The sequence below is a fragment of the Choristoneura fumiferana genome, chromosome 12 (assembly GCF_025370935.1).
Source record: "Choristoneura fumiferana chromosome 12, NRCan_CFum_1, whole genome shotgun sequence".
NCBI classification, from domain to species: Eukaryota; Metazoa; Arthropoda; class Insecta; order Lepidoptera; family Tortricidae; genus Choristoneura; species Choristoneura fumiferana.
This window is the reverse complement of record NC_133483.1, coordinates 9635688-9663517: the sequence shown is the minus strand read 5'-3', so window position 1 is coordinate 9663517 and position 27830 is coordinate 9635688. Positions and strand designations below refer to the sequence as shown.

At 35.5% G+C, this 27830-nt stretch overlaps 3 protein-coding genes across 3 annotated transcripts; all 3 read right to left on the bottom strand.

The window, feature by feature from the left end:
- Positions 1–629: 629 nt before the first annotated feature.
- LOC141433262 (cytochrome P450 4V2-like) lies at positions 630–27100 on the bottom strand. Its single transcript, XM_074095226.1, has 10 exons — positions 26874–27100; positions 16127–16216; positions 15193–15306; positions 7785–7970; positions 5318–5514; positions 5098–5146; positions 4638–4833; positions 2451–2602; positions 1894–2073; positions 630–1030 (listed from the first exon to the last, which is right to left on the bottom strand). Exons 1-10 carry the CDS (start codon positions 27031–27033, stop codon positions 846–848), a joined length of 1509 nt encoding a protein of 502 aa, XP_073951327.1. The 5' UTR covers positions 27034–27100; the 3' UTR covers positions 630–845.
- Positions 13317–15170, bottom strand: LOC141433264 (uncharacterized). The gene is made up of 2 exons (XM_074095228.1): positions 14752–15170; positions 13317–13594 (listed from the first exon to the last, which is right to left on the bottom strand). Exons 1-2 carry the CDS (start codon positions 14876–14878, stop codon positions 13317–13319), a joined length of 405 nt encoding a protein of 134 aa, XP_073951329.1. The 5' UTR covers positions 14879–15170.
- LOC141433263 (uncharacterized) lies at positions 17795–21449 on the bottom strand. The gene has a single exon (XM_074095227.1). The coding sequence runs from the start codon at positions 20269–20271 to the stop codon at positions 18985–18987; it is 1287 nt and encodes a 428-aa protein (XP_073951328.1). The 5' UTR covers positions 20272–21449; the 3' UTR covers positions 17795–18984.
- Positions 27101–27830: the final 730 nt, after the last annotated feature.

The window sequence follows — 27830 nt, the reverse complement described above, 5'->3', positions numbered from 1 at the left end:
GTTTTAAGGATCCCTATTACGATACAGTTGCATAAATAACTTAAGTTAAATTATTTAGATTGTATGTATCAAAAAGGAAGTGTTATAAGTTTGACAGTTATATATAACGATTATATATAACTCTTATATATAAGAGTCTGTCTGTGTTAGCCTTTGAGTATTTAAACGGGTGAACCGATTTGAATGTGGTATTTTTGGTTTGTTTAGGTGTTTGCATTTTTTTTTGTTCTGAAGAGTGAATCAAAAACCTAGTATGGGACAATTTCGGATTTAAAAACCTAGTAAGTTTCGTTTACAAATTCAAAAACCTAAATGGAACTATGACTATTACTAGTATTTTGAATTTGGTATTTGCAAGTAAGATATGCACTTGCTAGGTTTGCTAGATTTTTTAACTTTGATTCTAATTGTGATAGAAATACAGGTGCTTTTGCATTCGAAGCAGCTCAAAATTTGAGGCAGGTTTATTAGAATAATGTATTTGACCAAAAAGTTTCCCTTGCTAGGTTTTGATTTGGGACAGATGTGCAATAGCTAGAGCACATTGAAAAAAACAACAGAGAAGAAAATCTGGCCGGAGGGGGGTTCATAACGGAAAAACCAAAATAATAAATACCAAAATCAGTAAATATTTTTTCTGAAGTTCGCTATCTAAGACATCTTTATTATCAATATCATCATTGTCTCCAGCCTCATATTATGGTTCATTGACGGGCAAACTATCTCATTCGATATTATCACATTCATTTAATATCATATCACATTTAGTTACGTATTTTATAATAACAAGTAAATAATTAAAATAAAAGTTTCACAAATGTCAACGATATTGTACCTTTTTAAAATTAATCATTATGTCGAAATTCTAATCTCAAAGTATAATTATCTACATGTCTCATCATAATATCATAAGAAACAGGCAAGGGTTCCTTTATCTTTTGAGGGTCGAGACCCGCAGGCGGCAACAGTCTGTATCGTCGCAGCATCGTGGCCATCGCCGTTTTTATAGACATCAATGCGTAAGTTCCACCTAAAGAGCAGAAACCAGTAGTTTAATAATTTATTAAAAAATAAAAATACAAAGTAATGACTGAAAGCAAAAGGATTATTTTTAGGCTATTCGAACTATTTTCATTAATAAACTGAACCCGTAATATGACAAACGTCTATAACAGCGGTTTTGCACTACAACGATCAGAGTCCGTAAAAATACGGACCGGAGTAGTCGTAATAATATGTGTAATGGTGAAATCGGATGACGGAAATAGGAACTTGTATATAAACTATCATAAAAATAGTTCTACGAGGGTTTCGGACCGTATGTTCGCGGATTCGGATCGGATGCGAATCGGACGGAGTGCAAAACCGCTCCTACTGGCGCTACGCTGTCTGAATGTCTGTCACAGGGTTGCATCTTGGGATCTACAGCTGAATTTAATTTTTATTTTAGATAGTAAGTATCTTACAAATTTTCGACTGATTTTAATTTAATTTAAATAATCTGAGTTTTATTGAGTAAAAACAATATGGTGGTCCATATTTAGGGAACTTACTCTACGCGATACCAAGGCGATACCCCTAATTGCGTTGGTGGTCTTTGCTTCGTTGTCTTTCGTTCGTTCGTTCGTTCCTGGGTCTGAAGAGTTTTCACGTATTGTGGGAAATTGGCCCGTTTAGCCTTTAAACTATAATAGTTAGTACCTATGTAACTAAAAAAGTCGTATTTTAAGTCCGCCTATTATGACGGTCGGAAACTACGAAACCCTACACTCAGCATGGCCCGATATACTCTTGACCGGTTTTTTAATAGGTTAAAAATTACGGCGTAATCAAGTCTCTAGCGTGTTAAAAGTTTAAGTTTTTTTTTTTTCACGACATCCTATTCCAACTTACCCAGACAATTTCTAACGGAGTAACTAAAAGGAATGAACTGAACTGGATGACGCAAGGAACCCTCGAAGAAGCGTTCAGGTCGGAACTGCTCCGCGTCGTCGCCCCAGTACTTGGGGTTGCGATGCATCCCATGTAGGAGAAAAAGCAAGGCCACTCCTTTAGGGACTGTCAATCCATTTGCTGTAAACAAGTCGGAAGAACTTAATTTTTAAATATTACAAAAACTTTAAACAACAAAAAAGCAGTAAATGTAAACATTGAGATTGATGTTCATAGTAAAAAATAATTGAAGTCTTTTTTGTATTTTTTTTACGAGATCTCTAATAAATTTTACAAACTATTATTTCCGAATAATTTTACCAAAATGTTCCTATTCTAGCTTTGAAGCTTCTAGCTTTGAGTTTTTCAAGGTGATAATATTTTTTAGAAAAGGCTGGAAACACTGCCGTTTCTTGTGATATTTTTCTTTACGTTTTCGTCAGTTATAGTATAGTGCTTTAGTTTGTTTAATATTGTCAATTTTACGTCTCACTTAATCTACAGTGCAAGATGCTTACGAAGTTTGCAGTCACTGTGGGTTTCTCTGACGTAAATTGGAACTGGGGGATACAGCCTCAATGTCTCTTTTACAACTGCTTCCAAATATACAAGTTTTGGCAAATCTGCCGCTGTAACGGGGCGGCTATTATTTCCGAATACTTCCTCCAACCTGTAGCAATTATTTATACTTAAGTAAAAAAAGAACAGATTATTAGGTATACGTTGTAAAAGGTAAGTAGGTAATACAAAAATATAATTACCTACACTATAAATAATATGGCATTTTAGTCAGTCGGAAGTCAAAAAGCTGAAATCTCAAAATCTTGTCAATTTGGTGTGACCCCTTTTATTGATGTAACTAGTATATTATATCAAAAGCGAGGCAAAAGTAATTTGAGAGCGAGTAGAGTTTGACAGAAGGAACGTAGCAGATTTGGCCAGTATTAGTAATCCACAAATTGGCGTTTCCGAATATTATTTTCAATATTTTTGTAGTCGGTTCTATTTTTGTTAAAAATTTTTTTGGCGTCGGTTTTACTTTTTTTTTGTTAAAATTTTTCTTTAATTCTCACATTTTAGTAATTTGTAACCAAAGCACATCTCGCAACCATTCCATTAAGCCTAAACACGGCTTAGTTACGTTGTTTTGTAACAGTGTTCCGTTGCCTACCTGCAGATCAGGTGGTAGGTTTTGCAGGTGGTAGGACCGCCCGGATTGCTACCACTATCTTGCTTGTTAATCCTGCCGTGAAGCAACTGTACTTGCACTGTTGTGTTTCAGCGTGGAGAGTAAGACAGCCGGTGAAATTACTGGCACTTGAGGTACCCAACTTAGGCCTCTAGGCCAAGCATCTGCAATACCCACATACCTTATATCGAGATAGACAAAAAGAGCGCTTCAAACTGTATGCCAACCTAGCGTGTCGAATTTTTCGTACTTCTACGATGACGTCACGAGCAAGATTTAGTGATGAGAAATCAATACCGCACGGTACCGATTGAAAGGCGCGCGGAACCGATTCAAAGGCATCCCGCATTTAGGTCGGACAGAACTTTGACCGTGGATCAAACTTTTTACACGCAAGGTAGGTAAACTCTTAAGGTCTATCTCGATATAAGGTCTGTGGCAATACCCCTGGTGTTGCAGATGTTTATGGGCGGTGGTGATCTCTTACCATCAGAAGACCCACTTGCTCGTTTTCCATTCAGGCGGATATAAAAAAAGAAGATCAGTTCAAAAGAATCATTAACTTAAAGCTTTTTCTTTGTCGCTTATCTAGGTATATTAATCATGATCGTTTATAGACGAGCGAGAATTACTTAGCTTTGAAGAGTGAACATACATACAAAAATAACCTCATCATGTCAGCCGAAAGACGTCCACTGCTTGACATAGGCCTCCCCCAAGGCTCTCCACTCAGACCGGTCTTGTGCTTTCCTAACCAAATAGCCTAACCATAAAAATTTAATTTTTAGTACAATATTTTTTGCTGACTGTACTTTTTGTTCAATTTGTTCTTGTATTGTCAGCCAAACTACATTTGCATACCAAATTTCAAGTCAATGCTATTAACCGTTGAAGAGTTCTGTCCTACGGAGACGATCCTGGCTGGACTACCAGGATGTCACTACTAGATTATTGTATTGTCACGCAATTTACATAAGTATTCCAAAATTTAAATCAATCTGACCACTGGAAGTTGATCAAATTTAACTTGCAAGATTTGACTACAGACAGACAGAGAGACAGACCGACAGACAGACAGACAGACAACGGGACAGGTGAAACTAAATAAAAGCTTGTAAAAATACAAAAAGTGGAACATAGAACCTCCTCCTTTTTTTAAGTCGGTTAAAAATAAAAGAACATAAGAGTTAGTGTTTCTTCTTTGAAATAGGGCTTTTTAAGTTTTTAAGTATTGAGGAACTTTTGTCCACAGCAGTAGGTATACCATGGTCACCCTACGATAATTAATGAACTTATGTTAAAACGACAGTGGCAACTTATTACTCGTAGTATGTACATTATTGTTTTAAAATTTTGTTTATAAAATTGTCTTATCATAGACTAAACCCTTAGTGGGGTGACAGTGAATTTTAATTAAAAGTTATTTTCATCACAAATACTTAGTAGTAGCATTTAGTAGTGATACTACGTACCTGAATATTATCTGAAAATAACTTTAATTTAAAAAACAACTTACTCCTGATATACTTTTTCTTGCACTTCCGGATACCTGGATAACATAACAGCGGTGTAACCAGTACCAACAGCCGAAGTGTCGCTCCCAGCAGACATAATGACTATAACCTCTTCCCGAACTTCTACATCTGAATAGCCCTTTATTTTGCTAGAAGAGTCTATAATCATGTCGAGAAAGGTTTTGTTTTCTACGGGTTCTGCAAATAAACAAAAAATTTGAATGATGATAAATGTAGTCTTTACTAAAATGCTTTTTTTTGTTGTTGTAAATGTTAGGCAAAACATTAGGCGTTTACAACTGAATTTAACTACCACCACTTATTTAATCGTCACTTGTGTTTCGGAAATACATAACATAAACTGATTGTACTTTTCACTTTCTTTCTATTATGCAACAGTCGTCCACGCTTACGCTTAATCTTAACTTAATCCGTTTATTAAGGTTTTGTTTCGACTCTTACCATTATTAGATTTGAGCGTTGCCAATTCTTCCCGTTTCAGTCTAACGATCTGTGAAGTAATTTGTGTTTCAAAAACAAGATTACCGAGCAAAAGGTAAGAAAGTAGTTTAAGTGCCTACTTCAATTAACATTTTTTTTAATTACCTGAAATCTATAAATAGCATGGGTACATAAATGAATTATGGTCCCAAAATCAATGACTACAGGTTAAACTACTCACATTATCAACAAATTCGTACGCCACTTTTCTGCAATATGCTACTTTTTTTCCTTCCGGAATCAGTCCATAAATAAAGTCCAAATACAACCACGGGCTAACAACTCGCTTTGCTAAAAGTCTCGACACGTCTTCAAATGCTTGCAAGAATGGATGATGTCGGTTATTTTGGGAGTTTATTTCAATGCCTAAACTGTTTTCTGAAAAATATAGTTTGAAAATGTATAATCATTTCCGCCTGAAAGAAATAAGTAAATTTTTCTACTCCTGTATAGTAAGTAAGTTTAGAGTTGTTAGTCTTAAACGCTTCCTTAACATTGTTTTATTTTAAACCTAAACATTGTTTTTTTTGTTTGATAGAATTTATGGTATTTTAAAATCAAACAATGTTAAGGAAGCCTTTAAGACTAACAACTCTTTGTACTCTAAACTGTGTAACCACAAAGAGAAGGCGGATAAAGGAAATAGATCGGGTGTATACAAGCTCATTGTAATGACTGCAGTAAAGTATATGTTGGTCAGACAGGTCGCAGGTTTAATGCTAGATTTAAAGAGCATGTTTCGGCATATAGGAATGAGCATCCTGGTAGGTCGAATTTTGCCAAACATCTGTTGGAATTAAATCATTCTTTATCGGACACAGATTCGTATGAAGTGTTACATTATTGTGGCAAGGGGTTTTGTCTCGATGTTTAAGAATGCATGGAGATAATTAGGTACAACAGTGGGGTCTATTATTAATGAGCAGGTAAATTTAGTTTCATCTCCCTTGCTACGGCTTGGATCTAATTTCAACAATGGTAGTTAAAAAAAAAACCTCCACAGTAAATAGATAAAATACAAGAAAGTTTTGAAGGACGGTTAAAATTTATTAATAATTTGCGGTTAGTTTTGTTTTGTTTGATTAAATATATGCGAGTATTTGGGGAGTTACAGTGACAAATCGATGCCTTAGTTCACACTCATACTAACTACACTTTTGAAAATTTTACAGGAGAGCAATTTAATGTTTGTACGTGAATATCTTATCAATGGTGGGGAAAAATGTTCAATTTATGACTTTCTATCTTAGAATAGGTCTTTGACATTATATTGTAATGTCAAATATTTATTTACAATTATAAAGTCTTTATACTGAAAATTAATGTTTAAGTAGCCTGCCCCCTCAATTAATACAAGTGTGCACGTCCATAGTATGAAATCAATGCAGTTAAGACATTGGCGAAGTACTATAGTATGAATCAGTAAAGAATATGACTCGTCAAAATAAAAACATTTAAATAACAAAATAAACCTCGCAAGATGTTATTATATTGGACGAAAACGTTTTTAAAGAAGTAAACGCATCAACGCATTTTTATTAAAAATAATAGGATACAATTTAACCATCGGCACTTACAACAATTGTATCTTCAATACATTTTAGAACGGATCGTATTAAAATGGCTTAACATGTTTGTGCAGATAAAAAGTTCAACCAGAAGTGTCTTTAATCGATTTATAAAACCACTTCTGACACCTTTGTCCCAATGTTTTTTCTACTAAAACTACTTAATTTATTATTGCAGACAAGAAAGTATAACTTTTCGATGGGACTAAATGTTCTTAGGATTGGTGTACATTTCTTTGAATTTAAGCCTAACAACCTTAAATCACTTAGTACCTATACATTCGTAACATTTAAAAAAATAATGGATTTTAGTATAATATTACACGCATCCGTCGCAGTTAGTATTATGGTGTCACATTGTTTTTAATAGAAGCAGAAGGCTTTACAGATTTCTGAGAAGAGCAAACGACGCAGAATTTCATTTAATATATATGGCAATAACAAAGTTAAATTTGATTTTTTTTTGTAATTAGCACGAGTGTGAACTAAGGCATCGAAATTAAAACGGTGGTTGTGGTTTGTTAGTCTAACAACTGGTAGCATGGTGTACGGTTGTGTTACTCTGAAGATGAGTTCTGGTTGAGGACGAAACGTGTCAGTGTAGTTTGATGGTGGTTATAGAAAGGTTTGTGTGATTTGTGTGTTCTTACAGTGTGGAGGTGGAGAAACTGCATGAACACGCATAATTTGCATAAGCATAGCTATCGTAAGGTCACGGGTGAGAAAGGAAATTCTTTTAGTTCATTGATATGGACCTCCACAAAGTAACGCCTGATTCAATAAATTATTTAAAAAGTACAGTCAGCAAAAAAGCTTGTATTTTTTTTTTACCAAAAACTTATTCAAAATAGAGGTTAGGAATCCTAAATTTAAATAGTTAACTGTTAAAGGAAGGTCATTGAACTATACTATTATGAATTTCGAATAATTTAAAAGCATCCTTGTGTGGTTTTATGAGCCATCATAGTAATTTTCCCCCGGACTTATTATGTGTATCTTTGTATCCATGTCAGTGGCTCTTTAATTATTGTCAAATAAAAGTACCTACTAGAATTAAAAAAATATATAAATAAGTCTTACTGCAAATTGCGTCAAAAGTATAGGTATTAAAATAATTCCACATAGAAATTTCGTTTCTACCAACTTCCTGTTCCAGTAGTTTTGTCATAATTGTTGCTTGTCTTGCAAATTCGCTCACAAATCCTTGGAGGTTTTTTATACTGAAGACTGGAGCGAGAACTTTGCGCCGGGGTCGCCAAATGTTTACTAAAAGAGATTTAAAAATTATAATTATAAAGTAATAAGTATTTTTCATGGAAAAACAAATAAAACATCAAAAAAATAAAATAACACGCCTTATGACTAAATTATAGCATTCAAAACAAAAACAAATTTAGAAAAAAGCAAACGTACAACCATTTGACCAAAATAATAAGATAGTCTATCTAGCCGAAATTTAGCAAAATGTTATTTATTTTTTTGCTGAAAAGCATATTACTCAATCCAAGAATGTGAAAAAGGAAAAGTTATAAATGTTTATTATGAACATTAAAATAATAACAAACATGCATGCCTTATATGGGTGAACACGAAAAAGTTGCACACCTTAGGTAATTTTTTTATTAACAAATTAATATGGTAAAATTATTGACTATAATGTATAAATTCATTTGTATGCTTCATGGTGCAATATAATTTTGACTGATTATTCTTAATTAACCTATTTCATACCCGAACGCAGTCAGGTTCTCTTCAATCATTTGACAGATGCCTCTCGGTCAACTTATTATTATTATTTCAACTTTGATTAAGTCAACTTATTATATTAGCCGCCATCAAGGGGATTATTCCCTTAAACTGCCACTTATTTACTTTTAAGCAGAATCATCAAAAGGCCTGACACATGCGAATGCTAAATGAAGCGCTAATTTGGTAAAATCTTTCCTCAGAGTAGCGTATTCATGCCACAACGTATAATTTCAGTGCCATGTGTTAGTTAAACGGGGAATTTTAAATCGAAAATATAAACATAGATGCAGAGAAAAACCAGAAAAAGAGACCAGCGCTGGGAATCGAACCTAGGTACTCAGCATTCCGTGCTGCGTGCTATACCCCTACACTACCACTGGACAGGAGAACAGATGTTTCAATTTGAATTTTCGATATGGATTTTACGGGATGACCGTAAAAGTAACAAAATTTGGAGTTTAAATAAAAAATACAAAAAGGCTGCAAAAACCAATCTTAATTGGGACACAGTCACCAGCATTAATATCTGCCACAGCGGAGCGTGCAAAAATATCGGATACGTCCTTCCGGCCCTGAAAATAGAGTCTTATTAGATATTTATGCACGCTTGTTGTGTCAGATATTAGTGCTGACTGTACTCGAAGTTGTCGAAAAAAAGTCTGCATCTCTTTCTTAAGAAGCGTCATAATATTCAGGTGCAAACTAAACTCAATCGAGTGTAGTGGCTACTCCTCCTTTTGGGGTTGAATTTTTATAACCTGGCAGGGGATTTTCTCGACAGATTAGTAAAGTTTGCATCAAAATCCGTTCAGCCGTTCTCACGTGATGCGCGGTCAAATAAAAGACAAAGAGATAAACAGACAAAAATTCTAAAAACTGTTGGAACGTGTTCTGTTATCGATTCTAACTATCCCCAGCCAACTTTTTTTCGGATATCTTCCGTTTACATACACACTTTCGACCCTCTTCAGCTTTATTATAAGTATGTATATATATATATATATAAAATATGTTTCATATTTTAGGTCCCACAAAATTATGTTTGAAAGTAAAGTAAATACCCAATATGCGTTTTAGATTCCTACCGCAGCAAACAAAAAGAGCTGATGATCTTGAAACGGCTGAATCGATTTTGATAAAACATATCTAAGAACCATCGCTAGAAAACCTGTTTTCAAATAAACCACCCGTTTAAGAACTACGGAGCCACAGACAGACATACAGACAGAAACACAGACACACATAGCAGTCAAACTTATAACTCCCCTCTTTTTGCGTCGGGGGTTAAAAATTAAACTGTTGAGATATTTTAGACGTACTGAAAGCTCACGTGAAAATGCTGACTAAGGTGTCAATAACCTTGTGACGATTGAAACGTATTATGTCTTTATGAACACTCGGCCCGTGTAGATATATTATCTGCTGCTGGCTGTACCTACTAATTCGATTTTAATGTTTAATTAGATTTCATTAAGACACTAGCCTATTAAGTAGTCCATACTAATAGGTTATATTTCAATAAAGTAATGTAATATACTTACCCACAATGTTACACACACTCATTAAGATACAAGTAAACCTTACAAAAGCGCAATAGAAAAGTAACAGAACGTGTTAAAACTTTACTTATTCACAAAACTTCAAGACAAGCATTTTTAAATAATCAGTTTGAAAATCAAACGAACTTACCAAGTGAAGTTCGATGACAATTATGTAAGCAGCTTCATTCGTCGCGATTTATTGTTTACATGCTGTAGTAGCGCCACCTAGCGTCAGCCTTGCACGGATTTTAGTTTTTTTTTTTTTACTAGCAACATTTAGTAGGTAACGGTGTACCCCCACTCATTAACCTAACATTCCTGAACAGTCCGTTCGGCGTTTTCAAATCATTTTGTTTAGAGCTAGTTTTTTGTTCACATTTTATTTTGTTATTGGGTAGGGTAGATAATAAATTCATGGGTGGGAATGCATACATCTCGTCGAATGAAGCTGCTTACATAATTGTCATCGAACTTCACTTGGTAAGTTCGTTTGATTTTGCAATTATGTATAGCAGCTTCATTCTTTGCGATTTCTTGTTTACATTCTGTAGATGTTCAGAGCATCCACAAGATAAAATGTGAAACTGAAGAATGCAAAAGAAGTAAACCAGTGCTAATAACAAGTGGATTTATTAAGCAGTAGTAACAAATGTATCCAACAACTTACTGGTAAGTATTGTTTCATAATTGATAACTACCTACTTATTGTAACTTTCGACAATAAATTTGGTGATATTATTACTTAAATCATAATTTTAACAATGATTTGCTTTACACTTATAATTTCAGTTTTTTTTTTTTTTTTTTTACATAAGTAATTGTATGGTTACATATTTGAATATCGAATGTTAAAATATCTACGGGTAAATGTCGATGTCCAAAATATCGAAAATTAAAATATCGACTGTATCGAAATATCGAAAATTAAAATAACGAAAGTTTATATTGTCGAATGGTTAGATAATCTACGTCCAATATATCGAAAATATATTTATCTACAAAAGTGACATCGAAAGATATAAACATCGAAGTCCAAAATATCGAAGTACAGAGTATCGAAAATCCTATGTATGAACTATCGTGACGGGGTCGACGGAGCTCCGCTTCGCGGAGGTCCTATTCCGCTCGGTTTAGGCGCTTCGCGCCTTAACGTCATACTTACGTAACCTAACCTATTGAACATGAATTACCAAAAATATTTGGTTCGGTTAGGTTAAAACTGTGACCACAACAAAATGACTAGATTATGTAAAATAAATGCTATTAAGAGAAAGGAGCAATCAATAAAGCCGATTTGTATGTACGATATATTAGTTTTCGACATTCAAATATGTTGACATTTACAACTTAGATATATTGGCTATCGATATTTTTACTCATTCGATATTTTAATCAATCGACATTTCAATCTTAGACATTTTGACCATAGGTATAACAACTTTCGATATTGTGATACAATCGATATTTTAATTTTCGATATTTTGAACATCGACATTATACCCGTAGATATTTTAACTTTCGATATTCAAATATGTAACCAATTGTATTTTATTTCTTATTATTTAATTGTTTTATATTGTTACAGGTTATGACTGGAGGAGAGAAGTGCTTTTGCAAAATCATTGGGATTGACAATTATTGGCCGATTATAAAACTTTGCGAAAACTGAGGAGGAGTCTGTCCCACCTGCAGTTTTCCTTATGGTGTCAATATGGACTCCAGACCTGTTGGCTGTAGAGGTGGATGCATGCCGAGTGCTGTGGGCACTAAAGATAGATGTATCTATTCCGCTATTAAATAGCATATCCTTAATCTATCTACCTATGGTTTGAGATGAAACTTTTAAGTGTGGTTTTTTGTAACTCAAAAATAAAAAATCGTCTTTACAAAGTGATTGTGTTTTATTAATATAAGTTTCCAGACATCTAGCTGGACATATTCCAGGGCAATCATCAAAATAAGGTAATCTCAAAACTGGCTGTGCAGAATTCGGTTTGAAGTTTTTATTAGTTCAGGTTGATTTCATAAAACGTATGTGGGTACTTGGGGAGTTACAGTGACAAGTTAAAACGGTGGTTGTGGTTCGTTAGTCTAACAACTGGTAGCATGGTGTACGGTTGTGTCACTCTGAAGATGAGCTCTGGTTGAGTTCGAAACGCGTCAGTGTAGTGTGGTGGTGGTGATAGATGGGTTTGTGTGATTTGTGTGTGTTCTTACAGTGTGGAGGTGGAGGAACTGCATGAACACGCATATTTTGCATAAGCTTAGCTATCGTAAGGTTCATTGATATAGACCTCCGCAAAGTAACGCCTGATTCAATAAAGTATTGTTACGATTTGTTCGTAATTGTTGTTGTTAAGTAAACATGTATATTTAAACTGTTCAAAGTATTTGGTATATAACCATGAGTACTGAATTGCGGGACAAGCAGACACTAATAAACCGACAAACCTAGCGAATTCTCGTGATTTGCATCTTTTCGTTTTTAACATACTAATGAGACTGTGCTTAATTTTTACTTTTTTAGAATCTGGTAATTTTATTATCATATCTTCAGAGTCAAAAACAAAACCCAAAAAAGTACACTGTGTTTTAGGCACAAAACGGCTTTTCTCAAAATTTATTAGGAAACCTAGATTTTCAAATACTTTTTTAGTTAGTGCAATATTACTTTCGCACTCAGACAACGTTCTGCCAAGACAAAAAGTATCATCAAGGTAAATCACTGAAATCATATGATGAACTTTCCTTAGGTATTCTATGACTGGTTTTAATAGCTTCGTAAAAATATAAGGTGCAGTGCAAAGACCGAATGGAAGGCAGTTAAATTCATAAAGAATGCCATTATATTTAAACCTTAGGTATTTTCTATGTGATTTGTGTACCGAAATCAAGAAATATGCATCTTTCAGGTCGATCGATGCCATATAACAGTTTTTTGTAATTAATTTTGATGCTGTATGGTAGTCTTCCATTTTAAAATGCTTAGTTTCAATAAATTTAATATAAAGTTTCAGGTTCAAAATAAATCTTTTATCTCCATTTGGTTTTGGCACTAAAAAAACTGAAGAAAGAAATTCACCAGGTTCATGATTGCAGTGAGATATAGCATTGATGTTAAGTAGATTTTTAATACAGTGATCAAAATCCATTTGCTCTTGTTTAGTTTTGGGGTAAACACCAGGGTTATCTATCTGATAAGGAGTAGATTTGAAAGGGATTGTATATCCTTCTAACCAAGATAAAAGTATATTATCATCAGTAATTGTAGCCCAGCTATCAAGAAAATACTGGAGCCTGCCAGCATATTGTACCTGGCTAACTATTTCCGGTGATGAGCACCCGCTGTCCTCGATGACGGCGGTGCGCGGTCGTTGGGACGTCGCACACTGCTGTTGTGGGGCAGTTGTCTCTGCGAGTAAGTGGTTGCTCGCCGGTTGCTGTTCGTCTTCGTGTCCGTCTTGCGGTGTTGGGGCACGAAGTTTAAATTACCCTTGTTTCCAATTGTTGAGGGAATATTTGGACGATTTAATTTAGGCTTAGGGGCATTTTTTAATGCCTTCCCAGACTGTTGGATAGTTTTTGCTGCTTTCAATTTTTCTGAAACGTTATCTCCAAACAAAAATTTATCCCTACTAGAATCGATTAGAGTCTGTTTCAATTTTGAGTAAATGGTTGATATGATAAAACCCCTGCGGGTTCTCGACTCCATAAAGTGGCTATCGCAAAGAATACGACAAGCGTCGCTTAGTGGCTTCAAAATTTTTTGTTTTGAAGTTTCGTTTGAAATCGCCATTTCAGTTACGGAAGCTAAAGCAGACAATGCAATACCAAGCTGTTTTTGCTTGTAGAGGAGTGAAGAGTCTCTTTTTACTAGAGCATCAGGTAAAGAGACTTTTACTTCCGGGTTGAGAGCAGGGGCTAACAAAAGGTCGCAATTGCAAGGAACCAAATATTCCTTGGTCAGATTCTCTTTAACGTCCTTTGACAAGCCACGTCTTTATGAAAGGCGGAAATCTCTTTGGAGATGTACTGGAGGTCCTCGTTAGTTTTAAAAATGTACTAAAGGCAAGACGGTAACCGCGAAGTAGGTTGCGGCTATATTTCAAATTTAAACTATATTCTACGTTACAGTGGAAAGTGAATAGAAACTTGCTTCCACCGTCATACTACTAACTATTCTAAACTAAACGTTCATAATAATAACAATAATTTGGTTCTGAAATATACATTTCAGGTCAAGTAACCATTAAGCTTTTGGATTTCGAAGGCAAGTTCAATGGCGAGGCGGGTTGCGATAGATTTTAGAGCACGGCTGGACTTGGCGAAGGCATTCGTGATGTAGATCCTTGCGTGGACATTGGCAGCTGTGGCGATTGCTCCTCGTATGCGTCCCATTCGGGTGCACAATAATACGGTAGCAACTCCGTATAATGTGTTTCCGATGTAGGTGGTACATCGGTGAAAAATATGGTTCTATTTAGAACGTTATCTTTTGAAAATGTGACAGTATGAGCCCAGAAAGCAGTACGCATCACTTTTATTTTGACAGAGAGTACCCACATTTGGTAAACTCCCATCAATTACCTATTAATATTTTATTAACAGGCAGTGGCTTTATAGCCGGAAGGCAACCTTTGATCAAGAAAATGTGACAGTAACAGCCCAGATTTAGCAGTACGCATCACTTAGCAAATGAAAGAGGTAACCCAGGTGCGGTATCCTCGCATCATGAATTGATCAAGGATAAAACTTACCGTTTAGATTTTCTTCTGGTGAATAACGCTCACGTTCATTCGTCGTTTTTGCAAGCTTATCTTGCAATTTGAGAATTTTTCGCCGAATTTCTTCCTCACTTTCGTCGTGTTTCCTCTTTTTTCCCATGTTCGTAGCTCGGGTCCCTTCCCTACTTAGTCTACACTTTTTTGAACGGACTAACTTTTATGTTCAGGAGACGTGCGAAGGCTTGAGCACGGAAACGCAGAATGATTTGAAAACGCCGAACGGACTGTTCAGGAATGTTAGGTTAATGAGTGGGGGTACACCGTTACCTACTAAATGTTGCTAGTAAAAAAAAAAAAAAAACTATAATCCGTGCAAGGCTGACGTTAGGTGGCGCTACTACAGCATGTAAACAATAAATCGCAAAGAATGAAGCTGCTATACATAATATTTTAAATTCACCCTACTAAACTAACCTGTAGCAAATATGCTCCCGTTACCGGAAAATGAGCGCAAAAGCCTCATTGTGGTGTCATCTTTGTCTGGACAATACTTAAGAACCACTTCGGCTACGTTAGGATCACATACACCTGTTGAAAATAAAGACATTAATTGTAATGTGAAAATCATGCATCACTAAAGATATTAAAATTACTGTATTGATTGAAAAATAAAAGCTTTAGGGTTAAGAACAGTGATTCTTATTCAACAAATTGCATGATTATATCCTATCATGTCTCTTGTCATAATCCTCTGAATATATACCTAGGTAAAACTAGCTTTAGCCCCCTACTTCGTTCGCGTAGGTAGTAAAATTAATAGTTACAGTAAGGTAATTGTTATTTAAAGATACCAATAAGGCAATACAGCCAAAATGCATGTTTACACAATATTTAAAGTTTGGTTTTTTAGTTTATTGATATTTGATTTAAATAAATAGTATTTATAATTAAGCTTAAAATGAAACTTCAAATAAATATAATAAAACAAATGAAAACATATTTTTGAATGAATGAATATTTTTGTTATATTTGTTAAAAAAAACTGGAGTTTTTAGTGTTTTTACACGTATTTCAAAACGGTTTTAAATGTATTTCACTAGGTATAGTTTTTGGGTATTACGACTAAAACACGAAATCTCTTTAATTATGACAGCATCACAATAAAATCTGACTAAGTTAAATATCATGAAATATACTTAAATGAAATATAATTCAGAACATTTTAATAGGTTTAAGTTGTCTTTTATTGTATTTTATTAATTTTGACATTTTATAATTTATTAAGCGGGGAATATACATGACGTTAACAAAACCTAAAATTTAATTAAGGGGCCCACTGTTATAAGAACCACTGTCCGACTAGCACTCAGCCAGTTTATTTATTTGAAAATGCGAAGTAGGTACTTACAAATATATAATCTATTCACCATCCACAAACTTGTAAGACCGCCTAGTTCAATTGCCCTTTTTGCCAGAGATCTTAACCCATCCATTCGTTCTGAAAAAGGGAACATTTTTTATTACTATTTCTTGTTTTTACCAGTCTCGTCAACAGTGAATTATCATGCCGTAAATCTTTAACAAATAAGATCTGTATTATTACAACTAACCTAACCAACAAAAAAATTGGAAAACCCCCGACTTTGTCACTTCAAAGTTCAATATCTCAAAAACGGCTGAACTGATTTTGATACAAATTGTCTAAGAACCATCGCTAGAAAACCTGCTACCAAATAAAAGAAACCGCATTAAAATCAATGCACCCGTTTAAGAACTACGGCGCCGCAGACAGACAGACACACATAGCGGTCAAACTTATAACACCCCTCCTTTCGCGAAGCAGTTCAGGCCATTTTCGACCCACCTATAACTTGGATGAAACTAGAAGCCTGATTTTTTAGTAACCAATCGATTATTATATAAACACAGTATATTTTAAATTTCATTCAATTTGAACTAGTAGTTTAAGAATTATAATAAGTCAAAGTTTCTTAATTTTGTCACTCACTCACTGACTGACTGACCGATCATCAAAACTCTAAGGCACATTTAGCAGACATAGAAGCTTTAAATTTGGAACAAAATGAGTGTTTAGTGTATAAATTAGAGAGAGAAGTTAAAAAGAGCTATTGACAGACACACACACAGGCAAACATAGAGGTCAAACTTTCAACACCCCTCTTTTTGCGTTGGGGGTTAAAAAATGAGAAGCCATCAAAAACATAACTTGTAAAAAAAAAGCAAGTCTCGCAACTCTGTTCTTAATCTTCCGTAAAAAGTTGTGATATTCATGTAATACGAACTCGTACCAAGTTGGTTAATTTATTTGGTCCCTGCCTAAGGTTCCTTCTGTCTTAACACAGTACAGAAAGTTATTTCGTAATTAGCTAACCTAACAACATCTTATAGTGGCCATTTCAATATAAAAAAAAACTTATGTTTTAAAATCGTTGACGTTGAAGTTGACGTTTGTTGTCATTGGTTGTCATGACATTGTAAACTAATGGAGTAATTTTTTCCTAAATTAAATTATTGTAATTTGTCCTCGAAGTTGGCGGGATTATCATTATCTATAATCTATAATGTGAATGCAGTTATATTTTCAAGTATTAAACTGAATTATAATTCACATTGGAAACTATAAAGCCACGAACTTTGCGAAAAAATTACATAAAGCATCAATACTCTGGTCTCGAAAAAGACGCATTATAAGGAAATTAAAAAGTAAGTACCGTGGGTACCGTAGGAATCGGCTGAGGGATAATATCAGAAGATTGGCAGCAGCGTTTTCCAAGCAACCCCACATCATATACTACTACGCTCGCCAACCCGCTTATCAAGCGTGGCGAGTATTGGCAACACGGGGAAATATGGGGGAGGCCTAAAGTATCAGTTGCCATGACCGTAGGTGTTTAGGACAGATTTTTTTACTGTTTTTTTTTCCAAGTCCCCTTGGTAGCGGACTAACTTTTGAGCCTCATATCTCGGTAATTTTGGAGTTCAGAGAAAAGTTCATTTGACAAAATATGCTTCTTCAAAATATGTTTTATTTTCATAATAAAATGTTTAATTACAGAGTGAAAAACACTGTCATAACATACATTGTCGGCTGGTAAGCTGTGTACGAGACTGGCACAAGACTGGAAAAGTGGCGTGAAAATGCAAGAGGCACTCAGCAGTGGTTGTATGTGGGCTAATTTAATTGACTGATGTAAATAAATAAATAAATAAAAACTGACTTAGTGATGGACTTTTTTATTTGTTGTTCAATAGAGGCTTCGATTACTACCCAACCAATTAAATTTGAAATAAAAATAAACAAGTCTAATTTCATATTTTCACGTGTTTTTCGTTGAAGGAAAACGTACACACACCTGCTAAATAATTAATGGTGCGTGCTATATTTCAATTCACACTGGGCCTTCGTTGAAAATAACGCCCAAGCCCTCATTGTGAGAGGAGGCCTGTGTGTGTAGGTATGTATAGGGATAATCATTATGACTAATTTTCTCATAGTATGTAAACTGTATTGTAAATAAAAAATTAATAAACAATCGATGAGTTACGGTCAAGGAAACTGAGTCACGTACCAGGGTGGAACCTGCTACTAATGTCATGTTGACATCCCATACACCTGCCAAAGAAATTACAGCGCAATTGAATATAATAATAATAATAATAATAATGATTTATTCAGAAAAAATGCGGTACAATTTTAAAAATACAATCTTTTGATAAAATCTACGTAACACGTGTGCCTGAACTAAGGTTACTAAGTGAACCCTGTATCTCAGGCTAACGAGCATATTTACAAAAATAAAATAATCACATAGTAAATAAACAATGTACACGGTATATGGAACTTGTTAGATTAGCAAATTTAAGTACTAGAAATCCAAACAATTAAAATTAACAAACTAAAATATGTAAAACATATTAATATTTAATAATACTTAATATTTACTAGGTATGCCTATATTTAACTGCGTGTCAGTGGAATTTTTACTGGGTCAAAGACTCAAAGTCGATACTAAAATTGCTGACAAATTTCTTTACACTTACCTATTTACTTATTTGCTTTATTTAGATGTTGTGTAAGTGATTCTTAGAGTACGTTTTTTTATAATTAAGGTTAGTAGGATGATCATGATTTATATATAAAACATAATTTGACTAGGTAAGTATAAATAATATTAAGTTGAAGTTGAATTAATACAGAAATAAAAACAATAACGAATAATTAAGGACAGGAAAACTCTGGCGCTCTTAGGCGCCTTCATAATCAATGGAATTGATATAACGTTTTTCAGCCGATATTTTTGCGGGGCAGTCCGCAGCACCTGTAGTATTACCACAAGGTTTCTTATAGTGCATGCAGGTCGCACACTTAGGATCCTCAGATTTCTTTGGGCATTCTTTAATTGCGTGACCTTGGTTGCCACAGTGGCCGCAGGTGTAGGCAGAATCCCGACATGATTTGGCCGCATGCCCATACTGCTGACACTTGTAGCATCTTGTGACCAGAGTAAAGTCTCTTACAGGGCAAGATGACCAATTCACAAAGACCCTGTCTTTCGTGATCAGTGCTTTACGTATTGATGCAGTTACTTCAATTACGTAATTACAAGTATCAGCGTCTTTTTTGCCCGACTTATGGCTAAGCTTGATAGAGCTTAAGAACGACTCGAGACTGACATTTTGAAGTTTATCTGCTAGATTTTGATGGTAAAGACAGGTAAAGACGTCCTTCTCCTGCATAGATGAGGGCACGCCTATAACAACCACTCTGGGCTTACGTTTATGAGGTTCATCGATCGTAAGGCCTGAGTTCGTAAGCTGTACTGACTGCTTAAGCTTCATGATGTCCTCCTTAGTATCGGTGCTGATAATTACGCCGCCGTTCTTTGTCTTGCGAAGGCCTCTCACATGGAGTTTCATCTGTTCAGGGCAGATAAGCTTTTGGACCAGGGATTTTGTCTCTTCACTTGACTTTTCCTTGTTATTCGGGTAAATGACCACTGAACTGAAATTTGTTGGCTGGATGAAGTTATTGGTACCTTTTTTGACCATGTCAGCAAAAGAAGTTCCCAGAGCCGGTTTTGATGACTCCTCTATAGTATGCTTGAGGTCCTGCAGGCGCTGGGATAGATCTGTGGCAGGTTTCGACGACTGATCAATGCTCATCTTCAGGTCCTGGAGCTGCTGGGATAAATCAAGTTGGCTTTTGAGGGTCTGAATAGAAGAGTGGGCTTGGACGGTTCTCAGTTTCACAGACTGATAATGAACTGCCATTTGAGATGTACCGTGAGCTACTTTCCGGCACAAGTTATTAATGCGCAATTTCTGTTCTGCATTCAATTTCCCTTCGGATGCGATAGAGCACACCTCGTTGAGGCACTGTTCAATTGACGACATCCAGTTCGACAGTTCAGGAGTTGAGATAACTTCGGGCATGTCGTCATCGTTCTGGCTGGGCGCTGCAGGGCCAGGGGCGGGCGTACTCGGGGGGGTGCGAGCAGTCCTCGCACTCCGGTTGAAAGGACTATTTTCCATTTTTATATAACTTCTAGGTATTATTACACTTTAGAAAACATTTCAAAGATCGCACTAAGCACAGATTTCGTATCGGTAAACAAGGTCACGATTCAGCAAAGTGATTATTTATTAATTTTAAAGAATATTCGACACGTCTAATCGCGATGCGCTGCATGCAGGAATTAGAATATGAATATGAAAAGGTTCCACTTGGGTTCCACTCTGGTACGTGATTCGGTTTCCTTGACTTTGTAAAGGCGAACTTATCTCTCGAAGGGATCTCTACCAAGCAACCCTTGAGTGGATGTGAGGAATTATAAGTCTCATAGTACTTACTGTAGTTGTGCTGTGCATATTCAGATTTACCTAAAATTAAAAAAAAAAACTTGTGCCTAAATTAGGTTTTATAAATTTTTAGCTACACATTTAAAAAAATATTAACATCATTAACTGAGAACAATAAAAAAAAAAACAAAAAAAAAACTAAATCATACAACGGGTTTGAACCCGAACTTCTTAAGCTGTGGGTAGGGTAAACTCTAGCCTTATGCAACTAGGCCAATCTGCTCTTTGATCATGTGAGCGAAATGAGGGCTATCGTTTTTTGTCTCACTAGATGGCGCACTGTTGCGTGAGGTTTTTAAGTATGGCTTTCAAAGTCTGTTATTACGGGCGTCAAAACAAAGTTTAGATTAAAATCATATTTAATACACCTTAAAACCGTACCATAAAAATATCGAGCATGCCACAGTGTTGCATAGTCCCCGTTTTGTTCGGAAAAAAGGGAGGACAAAGGTTTCCGAAAGACAAAACTGTCTCAAAACACAGACATTCATTGCCCCGGAACGCATATTTGCCATAATTAATCTCAGATATTGCAAAATATTCACAAAATTATTCTAATTATAAATAAACCCGCATAGCTCACCCAAAAACTATGCGGAGACCTCACGCTTCACTGGCGCCTCTAGTGGCGAATTCATTCGCGATAGCCCTCATTAACATAGACTTCTGTTTACAACAAATTACAAGCATGTGTGCGAAAATATCTCTGTCAAAACTGCAGCGATCAAGTGAAAGTATTTTCTAAATTAAAATACATCTGAAACTTGGTAGGATATATCACAAATTTCGCGCTATTGGCGGTATGTACATTATTTTATAAAAATATCCACGATTTGATACCGAAAAAAAAAAACGTGGAATTTGCACACTAACGTCATCTACTGGCGCTGTAGTGCCTAGCTGACCGTGACAAGCGACTTTAAAAAAATGACGTGTAAAAGTGCCCATTGCCAATTTACTGAATAAATCATTTGAATATTGAATTTGAATTTGAATAAATAGATTGACTTGGCAATCGCACTGAACAATCTAATTGTAGTAGTAGTAGTGTTGTAGTTTAGGTCTTAGTTTGTAGTTAATATTATAGATTTAAGTTGATTTTATTTTGTTTATTTTAATTTTAGTTGACATTGTTGGTGTAATTTAATTTTCCTTAATAAATATTTTATAGAGTAGGGATCTAATTTAATATAATATGTATTACTTGTGAGATACATTGTGTTTTCATGCGATGGCCAAGACAATCTATTTATTTAAAACATAAAAGGTTTTTAATATGGTTATGGTCACCATAGGATGTTGTTAGGTTAGTTATTCCCTACTAATATTATAAATGCGAAAGTGTGTGTGTTTGTATGTTTGTCCGTCTTTCACATCGAAACAGAGCGACGGATCGAGGTGATTTTTGGCATATAGATGGGCTATTTTTATCCCAGAAAATCGCACAGTTCCCAAGGGAACAGCGCGCGATAACCGAAATCCACGCTGGTGAAGCCGCAGGCAAAAGCTAGTGACGTAATAACTTAAGACAAGTACGTACCCTTAAGTAGAGTCTGAATAAATAAACTGACTTGGTATTAAATGGATACGAATTTCACTTGTATTGGAACAACTAACTAACTTTGCGCCGATTCACTTTGACAACTAACTATTGGATTTTTTTTGTATAATTATATGATAACGTTTCATTTCATAGAATTATTTTAAGGTACATTATTACAATAAACTAAAAACACGCTTTAATTCTTAACTTGCATGATTATGGAGCAGTCCAATCAGACCCTAGATACCAGTCAGAGTCAAAGTGTACCCAAGACTATTCTAAAAATCCCAAACGCGGCTAGGTTATGTTGTTTTATCTTGAAGTTCCATTGCTTGCCTTACTGCTTCTTCATCAGACCCTGAATAATTAATATTGAGCAAAGTAAATAAATCCTAAGGACTCAAAAAAACCTAAACACGGCCAGATCACGTTGTTCTATCGCAGATTTCCAGTGCCTAGCTTTCGGCTCCATCATCAGATAATTTTCATGATACCATATTACTGTATTATCTACAGAATTACGCGGAAATGACAAATTTCGTGTGAATACTACAACAGGAAGTGGTTCAAAGATTACGTTAGATTAAACAGATGAAGTTAAAAATATACGAGGGGCGGCTGAAAAGTAATCTACCAACTAAGAAAGAAAAGACTAGAGAGGGTGTTTTTTTTTTATTTTTCTATGTAATCCCCTGCGAGAGAAATGCACTTGCCACACTTTTCAAATAGTGACATTAAACCATTAAAAAAATATTTTTCGGTTTATCGTTAAAATACTGGCTAACTGCTGACTTCATGTCCTCATCCGTCAAAAATCTGCGTCCCCTAAAATCTTTCTTCAAGAGTTTGAACAAATAAAAGCCGCAAGGGGCCAGGTCTAGGCTGTAAGGAGGGTGATTGATTTCTTCGAAGCCATTTTTATACATGGCCAGCTTTGTTGGGCGAGCAGTGTGCACTGGGGCATTGTCGTGCAACAGCGAAATTCCTTTGCTCAGTTTGCCTCTTCGTTTTTATTTTATTGATACTCTAAGCTGGTGTAGTACATTTGCGTAATAATCAGCATTCATTGTAGTTTTTTTTGGCAGGTAATCAATTAGTAAAATCCAATCCGCGTTCTAAAAAATTATTTCCATTAGTTGACCTGCCGATGCACGAACCTTGAACTTCTTGGGTGGCTTCGCATCTTTAAATTTCCACTGCAATGACTTCTGTTTACTTTCGGGATCCCATTGCCTAATCCAGATCTCATTGCAGGTTACTATAGATATAGGTTATTCTAGATATAGTTTCCTCCTCCTTGCCTCGACTCATTTTTATCTAGACACGCGGCAGCGGGTCAAGCCAAGTTCAAGCAAAGGAACTGGCTAGCCAGCGCCGAGTGTAATATTACAGAAACCACTTGGTGCCACTTTTGACCCTTCTATAACTCAAAACCTCTTTAACGAAAACACATAAAACTACGTGTGTTTAATTATATCCATAAGGACATCTAGAAACCCAAATTTCATGAAGATAGCTCAAACGGTAATAAAGATATGAAGGTCAAAAAGTCGTAAATTTTAGCACTGACTGACTGACTGACATAAAGTACCTAAATCTAACCTACTTCCAGATGACCTAGAATGATTAATCCTTTTGGATTTGGAATCCAGCTCGGTGATTGGGTGTAAGTGTAGGAAAAAATCTAAAAATAAAAAAAGTTAAAAAATAGGGGGGGGGGTCCCCATACAATAAAAAAATAATTGTAGCGTTGGAACCGTTACAAGCAGATATTTGAAACTATCCCAATATATGTATTATAATATTTGCTATATAACAGAAATATAAAAATAATGTTAAGTCAAAAAATAAGTGGTGTCCCCATACAAAAAACTTGTAATATGCGCTAAACAACCGGCCAACGGTGTGTCGTCGGCGGCGCGCGGCACCACATAATAGAACACACACAGAGCATACACAGAACAGAAGTAAATTTAATGATTTAACTTATGAACTAGAACATGTCAAGGCTAACTTTCAGATATTAAATAATGTATATGTTCACCGAGAACAGTTCCCTATTTGCTTGGCTTACGCTATTACCATCCACAAATCACAAGGACTTAATCTGGACAGCGCTCTTCTCGACATAGGCACTACGATATTTAGCAAAGGACAGGCCTACGTTGCGCTCTCCAGAGTTAAAGCACTAGACGGAGTACACCTTAATTATCTAGACCCTAGTCAAATTAAGGCACAAGATAGTTCTATAGTAGAATATAACCGCCTGAGATCGTTATATCGCCCGGACTTGGTTAATTTAAGCATAAACAGGAAGCGTATTAAAAAGATATAATAAATGGGCAATGCGCACTATTATCTCTAACATTCAAGAGAATGTAGACAATAGCATAAAAAAGAAAACCACGCAGCAGAAACCCAAGAAAAAACATTAAATCTCAATACCTGCCTAGTTTTCTTTATCAAAAGTAATGATATCCCACCAAAAACATAAATGTAAAAAAGAGAGCCAAGTTCAATACAAAACTTATACTTGGCTGTGGGCTTCGCCGCAAAATGAATGGAGATCTAAATGAGTGCCAATTTCTATGCAAAATCTAAATATGTATTTATAGGAACAAAATATGTATTTATAGGAAAAAAAAGCCGTGGTGGCCTAGTGGTTTGACCTATCGCCTCTCAAACAGAGGGTCGTGGGTTCAAACCCCGGCTCGCACCTCTGAGTTTTTCCAAATTCATGTGCGGAATTACACTTGAAATTTACCACGAGCTTTGCGGTGAAGGAAAACATCGTGAGGAAACCTGCACAAACCTGCGAAGCAATTCAATGGTGCGTGTGAAGTTCCCTATCCGCACTGGGCCCGCGTGGGAACTATGGCCCAAGCCCTCTTGTTCTGAGAGGAGGCCTGTGCCCAGCAGTGGGACGTATATAGGCTGGGATGATGATGATGATGAGGAACAAAATTACATTATGAACAAGTATTAAACTCTATTTCTTTGCTTTATTGGATACCTATAACACTTGCTTTTTAAATAACAGCAATTTTTATAGGTATCCAATAAAGCAAAGAAATAGAGATATGTATTATTTGGATTTTGCATAGAACTTGGCACTCATTTAGATCTCCATTCTTTTTGCGGCGAAGCCCACAGCCAAGTATAATTTTTGTACTGAACTTGACTCTCTTTTTTTACATTTATGTTTTTGGTGGGATAAAGTCCTCACATCATCGAACTCTTCTCTCCATATCGAAAGAATTCAGTATTCTAGGCACCCAGCGTGCACTAACTTTGGACACATTTAAATGTTCATGAATTGTTGTATTTACTCGTTCCTTGCTAATCCCCACATCTCTGGCTATCTCCCACTGCTTCACTCACCAGTCTTCTAATATATATTTTTTCACTTGGGCAACATTTTGTTCGGTGACTGCAAAATTGGCCGCCCACTACGAAGATCATCTTCGAAGCCCACACGACCACACTTAAATTGTTTTGACCAAAATTTGATGGTGAAACGGGTACGAATCACCAAACACATCATACGCTGTTTTATCTGCGAGGGCGTATTTCCCTCTTCAGTGAGGAATTTTATAACAGCACGTTGCTCAATTTTCTTCAGTCATGTGACAAAGGAGAACGAGATACCATAAACAAATGAATGTCCAATATTTTGAAAAAAGAATAACCAGTGAATACAAAATCATACTGGCCAGTATTTTTATTTTGCGTAGATTACTTTTCACCCACCCCTTAAAGCGTGTAAGAAGTGTGAAATAGATTTATTTTGTCTCCATTTTCAAGCTTCATTTGTGGTAGATATCCCATTAAAAACACATTCAGTTGAGAGTTATTTCAAAGTAAATATTAAAAATTAAAAATAATTAATAAATATCATGGGGCACTTGACACCAATTGACCTAGTTCCAAACTTGTAAAGCAAAGCTTGTACTATGGATATTAGGCAACGGATAAACATACTTATGTAGATAAATACAAACTTAAATACATAATAAACATCCAAGACCCGAGAACAAACATTCGTATTATTCATACCAAATATTTGCCCTGGCCGGGAATCGAACCCGGGACCTCAAGCTTCGTAGTCAGGTTAAGTATTAACCACTTGACCACCCGGTCCAAATAAAATCGGTCAGGAGCATGTCGGATAATGCTCAGTATCCCTTTTATTATCCGACATGCTCCTACTTTCCCTTTCCGTAGTCGTTACCAAGAAAAGTAAGCTAGAGAAGGGGGACACTTAAACTATAAAAAAATACTTTTTTTTTCAGATTCTGTTCCATATATGGAATGCCTGCCATTTAATTTATTTTTAATATACTTATTTATTTTTGAAATTTCATATGACAGGATATCTATTCCTACTCCAAATTTTAACAATTTACGGTGTGTAGCTTTTGAGTTAAATGCCTGTGACATACGGACGGACGGATGGACACGCACGACTAAACTATAAGAGCTCCGTTGTTGTCATTTGAAAAAACCCTATAAACTGTAATTTTATTATGTGTAGGTTAGTGAATAAATTCAAAACATTTACTCAACTGCAAATAAAAACCAGCTACAAATAATTAATAACTTTTTGACCGTTTTAATCTATACTTTATTTTTTTTTTTTACATTAGAGCCAGTTTTTAACCTTCTAGCTACGAAATCTGCCAAAATGTGGTTATTTGACTGCTATTTTAAAAGATAAAATGAAAATGCTTACCTTCATTAGTTTTTCCAAAAATATATGCATGTCCAATTATAGGGTATGACATGAAGCCCAATTTTGGTAATTGGCTATGTATTTTGCGTATTCGCCGCCCTTCCCACTTATAGTACATTGACCAGATGCACACTGCAATGAATAGTAATAGCCAGAACATGGTAGTCACTAATCACTTAATTAACTTCAATATTACACGTCTGTCTCCTGCAACTAACCAGAAATAAATAAGTTGAACAGTCCAATATAGAGTTATTTTTATTATTGTAAAATACAGTGATGACATACAGTTCAAAAGGTAACCAAAACACATCAGTACGTAATGTACTTACGTCACCACTCACCCATACGTGTGAAATTAATTCGTGATAAAAAGTAGTTAAGCAGACATGACTTAAGAGACAGTGGGAGCGGCATGGTTCTCAATAAAGTAGCTGATGGGCATTGGGCAAATGTCTTCGTACTGGAAGACGCTGGGTGAAGCATTGGTAAGGACCATGCCGGTGAACTAATGAACTAAAGAAGGTTACAAGAGTCCGATGAGGGCATGCAGTGTAGAATAAGGTATTTATGGGGTTCAAATCTGTATGGAACAAAGTACGGAAACCTCTTGGCCGACTTTATTAGTCGCTTTCAAGTAAGTATTTTAATTTTTTGTTAGGTATAACTTTTTTCTGACTTTACTCACATAAATACTTTATTTCCTGTTCCACCATAAAATAGTAAAAAAGGCGGCCAAGAGCGTGTTGGACACGCCCAAAATAGGGTTCCGTAGCCATTACGAAAAAATCAAGTAATATTTTTTTAAGGATTTCGTATTTTATACGCAATCTTCCAAAATTAGGTAAATTTTATACCTTAGCAGTATTTACTTTTAAACTACTAATAATTTTCAAGCAAACTTAACCGTTATAGTTTTCCTTGTAAGTTGGACATACTTACTATCATCCTGATTTT